The 4,688-nt window shown below is 40.9% G+C and overlaps 1 protein-coding gene across 1 annotated transcript; it reads left to right on the forward strand.

The window, feature by feature from the left end:
• The first annotated feature begins 1,526 nt into the window (after nucleotides 1-1,526).
• On the forward strand, nucleotides 1,527-2,817 carry LOC113705981 (uncharacterized). The gene is made up of 2 exons (XM_027227879.2): nucleotides 1,527-2,085; nucleotides 2,333-2,817. The coding sequence occupies exons 1-2, from the start codon at nucleotides 1,527-1,529 to the stop codon at nucleotides 2,815-2,817; spliced, it is 1,044 nt and encodes a 347-aa protein (XP_027083680.1).
• Nucleotides 2,818-4,688: the final 1,871 nt, after the last annotated feature.

Below are 4,688 nucleotides of genomic sequence, written 5' to 3' on the forward strand. Positions count from 1 at the left end.
AAATTTTTGAGTAAGCTAGAACAGATCGAGTTAGCCCAGTTATGCTTCATTTCGGTACAGCAATTGGGGGAACCGGAGGTGGAGCTGAGCTGCTTGTCTGTGGAAATGGACACAAAGGTAACTCACTTCCAGTCTCAACTTGACTTAATTTTGCTCAAATACCAGGAGGTGTTTGAAGAACCCACTGACTTACCGCCTGCTAGAGCACATGATCATAGAATTTTCCTTAAAGAGGGGATACAACCCATCAATGTCAGACCCTATCCATATCCAACATTCCAGAAAGGAGAGATCGAGAAGTTGGTGAGGGAGATGCCGAGTAGTGGAATTATAAGGTGTAGCAATAGCCCTTTTTCATCCCCAGTAGTCTTAGTAAACAAAAAGGACGGCACATGGAGGATGTGTGTGGACTATAGGGAGTTGAATAAGGCAACTATAAAGGATAAATTTTCCGTACCACTTATTGAAGAGTTGTTGGATGAGTTGTTTGGAGCTGTTATTTTCACCAAGTTAGACTTGAGATCAGGATACCATCAAATCATAATGCATTCGGACGACATAACTAAAATTGCATTTCGAACCCATAATGGTCATTACGAATTTATGGTAATGCCGTTTGGGTTAACTAATGCCCCGTCAACATTTCAAAGACTTATGAATGATATTTTCAAGCCCTTCTTGAGGAAGTTTCTGTTGGCATTTTTCGATGACATTTTAATTTACAGTAAGTCTGGAAGTGAGCACTTGTAACATTGGCACTGGTGTTTGGCACCTTGGTCCAATATCAACTTAAGGTGAAGAGAAGTAAATGCTCGTTTGCCACTCACCAAATCAAGTATTTGGGACACTTGATTTCAGCTACAGGAGTTAGTGCAGACCCTCAGAAGATTGCTTGTATTCAGTAATGGCTTGCGCCTGCAAATATCAAGGAGTTACGAGGCTTTTTGGGATTAACTGGTTACTATCACAGATTTATGAAAGATTATGGCAAATTGGCACGTCCCTTGACTGACCTACTGAAGAAGAATGCTTTCTGTTGGCACGAAGGAGCAACCAAAGCTTTCAACCAGCTAAAGTTAGCGATGTCAGCACCACCTGTGTTGGTTCTTCCAGATTTCTCAAGGGATTTTGTGGTAGAAACGGATGCTTCTAACACTAGAATTGGTGCAGTTCTTCTCCAACAGGGCAGACCTATAGCATTTTTTAGCAAGTCATTAGCAGTTCAACATCAAGGGCTGTTAGTGTATGGGAAGGAGATGTTGGCTGTGGTGAATGCTGTGCAGAAATGGCGACCATATTTGCTAGGGGGGCATTTCATTATCAAGACAGATCATTAGAGTCTCAAGTACCTGATGGATCAGAAAATCTCTACTCCTAGCCAACAGAAATGGTTGTCCAAACTCATGGGATATGACTACGAGGTGTAATATAAGAAGGGTAGTGACAATGTCATAGCGGATGCCTTATCCAAACAACCACACCCAACCGCAACCTTTCATTCTATTAGTGGGATCTCCACCACCCTCATGACTAGGATAGAGCAGTCTTGGAAGGATAACCCTAAGCTTCAGGATATTATCCAGCAGCTTTCTTCGGGGAATGTCTCAAAATACAAACATTACAACTGGGATCAGCAGCAGCTACGAAGAAAAGGAAAGCTAGTGATGGGAGCTGAAGCGTCACTAAGAAGGGAGCTGGTCGAACTATGGCACTCCAGCCCCTTTGGAGGCCATTCTGGTATCCTAGTTACTTACGAAAAGTTGAAGGGCACCTTCTACTGGAAGCATATGTACAAGGACGTCTATGATTTCGTCACCGCATGCGACACTTGCCAGTGCCACAAATCTAACCTCTCTACATATCCGGGTTTACTACAATCCCTGCCAGTACCTGAGCACATTTGGTCTGACATCTCAATGGATTTTATTGAGGGTCTTCCTAAGTCCCATGGCAAGCAGGTCATATTGGTGGTGGTGGATAGATTGAGCAAATACGCTCATTTCTGTGGGCTCTCACATCCCTACACTGCCTTGGATGTTGCTCAATCGTTTCTAGACCACATCTTCAAGTTACATGGGCTGCCGGGTACTATCATGAGCGACAGAGACTCCATTTTTCTCAGTCAATTTTGGAGGGAATTTTTCAAGCTTCAAAGATTCATCTGCAATTTTCTAGCTCTTATCATCCTCAGACGGACGGCCAAACTGAAGTGGTGAATAGGTGTTTAGAGAATTATCTCTGCTGCGTGACAAGCGACTACCCCAAGGCTTGGTACCCATGGTTGCCTTTGGCTGAGGACTGGTATAATACTAACTTTCATTCGGCCATCCAGACTACTCCATTTTTGGTCAAGCACCACCTGTGCATACCCCCTACTTACCTGGTTCAACTACAGTGGATGCGGTGGACAGGAGCCTTGCTGCTAGGGAGAGGGCGCTGCACACCCTCAAGCATCACCTCAAGACTGTTCAACACCGGATGAAGCACGTGGCCGATAAACACAGGTCAGATAGGGAGTTTCAGGTAGCCGACTTGGTGTATGTGAAGTTACGGACGTACAAACAGCATTCTCTCAAGTCTTCCAGCTGCCAGAAGCTGTCCCCCAGATACTTTGGTCCTTTCCCTATTTTGGAAGGTATAGGGAAGGTGGCGTATAGATTGCAACTACTTGCTCAAGCCAAGATCCACTCGACGTTTCATGTCTCAATGCTCAAGAAGAAGAAGGTCAGCACCCTGTCACACCCCATCTACCTGAGTCGATCACTGATCACGGACACTTATTGCTGGAGCCAATTGCCATTTTGGATAGAAGACTAGTTAAGCGCGGAAATCAGGCTGCCACTCGGGTGTTGGTACAATGGGGCAACTCTTTCCCTGAGGATGCAACGTGGGAGTTTTGGTATGATTTGCACCAGAGGTTTCCTGCTTTTAGTCCTTGAGGACAAGGACTTTCTCGAGAGGGAGCATCTGATACGTAGAAATAGGCATGCAAATATCTGATTCGTAGGAATAGGCATGCAAATGTAATTACCATACTTTAGGGGGAGCCATGTTGTAATTTTGGATTACGATCACGTGGGGAGCAAGTTTAGCAGAGGCGGTCACATTGGGGTAGTAGTTAGGTAGTTATAACCAACTCCATGTAATCAAGTTGGTGAAGGCCGTGAGAATAAAAAGGGCAGAGAGAGGGAGAGAAAAGATTATTCATTCTGTCAAATATCCTGATTCTTTCACAGCTATTCTTGTACTCTCTCCGGTTCCATAAAAGCAGTCATCTACTATCTTCGAGAAATGTTCTTTATGCTATTTCATTTCTCCTAGTATAGAGTTTGATCTTTTCCTGCCTTCTGTATCAGATTCTCTTTTGAAAGGTATCTGAACTTTTATTTTTTCCTTCTTTTTCTTTCCTTTCTCTTGAATTTTGTTTTGGCTAAAGCTTAACGAAGGCTATTGATATTACTTACATGTTTTGGAAAGTATTTAATTTAAGTTAAAAGGATGGGCTTATGTTTATTTTAAGTTGGGACTTGTCTTTATTTAATCTAGTTTTGTAGATTTTGGGCTTCAGTGTTTCTATGACAGCTACATCCTGCTTGGTCTTGAGAGTTGTTGGGTGTTTAAAGCTGGATTGATTGCATTTTCTTCTGGGCTAGAGTGGCATGGTCCAAACATTACAAGTAACCTGGCCTGTTTGTCTCTTGATTTGAGTTCGGTCAACCTAGTCGATCTGGGTAGATTTGATCCAAACCCATATTTCTTACTTTGTCAATAAACAAACTTGCAATTTGACCTCAAATTTTAATTAATTTACTACAGCCCTAGAACTTTGACTCTTTTGCTTTTAGGCCCCATTTTAATTTCATTTTGATCTTTAAACTTTGTTCATGTCTAATTTTAACCCTTAACCCTTTCCAAAATTATATTTTGACTATAAAATATTTTTAATTTTTACAAGTAGGTCCCTAATAGTTTGTCAAATTTTCAATGAGGATTGTTTCCTTTTTCTTAAATGCTACTTATACTTTTCAAAAATGAAATTACTTGTCGTTTTGAATGTTTTAAGTACTTTTCCATGTTTAACATGGCAATGTGGGTTTGATTCATTCTTTTTTAAAGTATTTCAAAGATAGTAGTACTTCAATCTATAAAATTGTGTAATATATAGTAGCCTTGATCCACTGTAACCAAAGGGTAAACTTGATCTAATTTTTCTTGGCTTGAGACTTACAGCTAATCCATTTTTCTTGATCTAATTAATATTAGTCGACTTTCCATAAAGATAGCTACAAAGCCATTAATCTGGCGTACCTATTGAGATGGATTTCAACAAAATCCTCGGTTCTTCCCTCTACAACAAGATTGTTTATCCGCCACCGTCAAGTGATCATTCTGCACAGGTCTTGGAAAAGTTCTGCTTCCAACGATTAGGTGCAGAAATTTTGGTAGAGTTTTTTCTTTTATCTCATTAATCTTCTTGGTTGGGTATTTGTTGTATTTTGAACATCTGGAGTTTGGAGCACTAGATTTAGTTAATTTGCTGCAAAATTTTAGGGCTACTTTCTTTAGAACTAATGCAAATTAATAAAGGTTTATTATAATCCACCAGTTGTTTGATAATTTGCCTCTTTCAAACTAAGTTCAAGGGAATTATGTCTTTTGAGAACTAGCATCATTGTTTGGTCCCAGAC

Source organism: Coffea arabica, chromosome 8c, assembly GCF_036785885.1.
Source record: "Coffea arabica cultivar ET-39 chromosome 8c, Coffea Arabica ET-39 HiFi, whole genome shotgun sequence".
In the NCBI taxonomy this organism is placed as follows: Eukaryota; Viridiplantae; Streptophyta; class Magnoliopsida; order Gentianales; family Rubiaceae; genus Coffea; species Coffea arabica.

Coding starts and splice junctions, on each gene's coding strand:
- LOC113705981 (XM_027227879.2), top strand. CDS start 1,527: ATGACTAGGATAGAGCAGTCTTGGAAGGATAACCCTAAGCTTCAGGAT. Junction 2,086..2,332: donor CAAGTTACATGGGCTGCCGG/GTACTATCATGA, acceptor TCGGCCATCCAG/ACTACTCCATTTTTGGTCAA.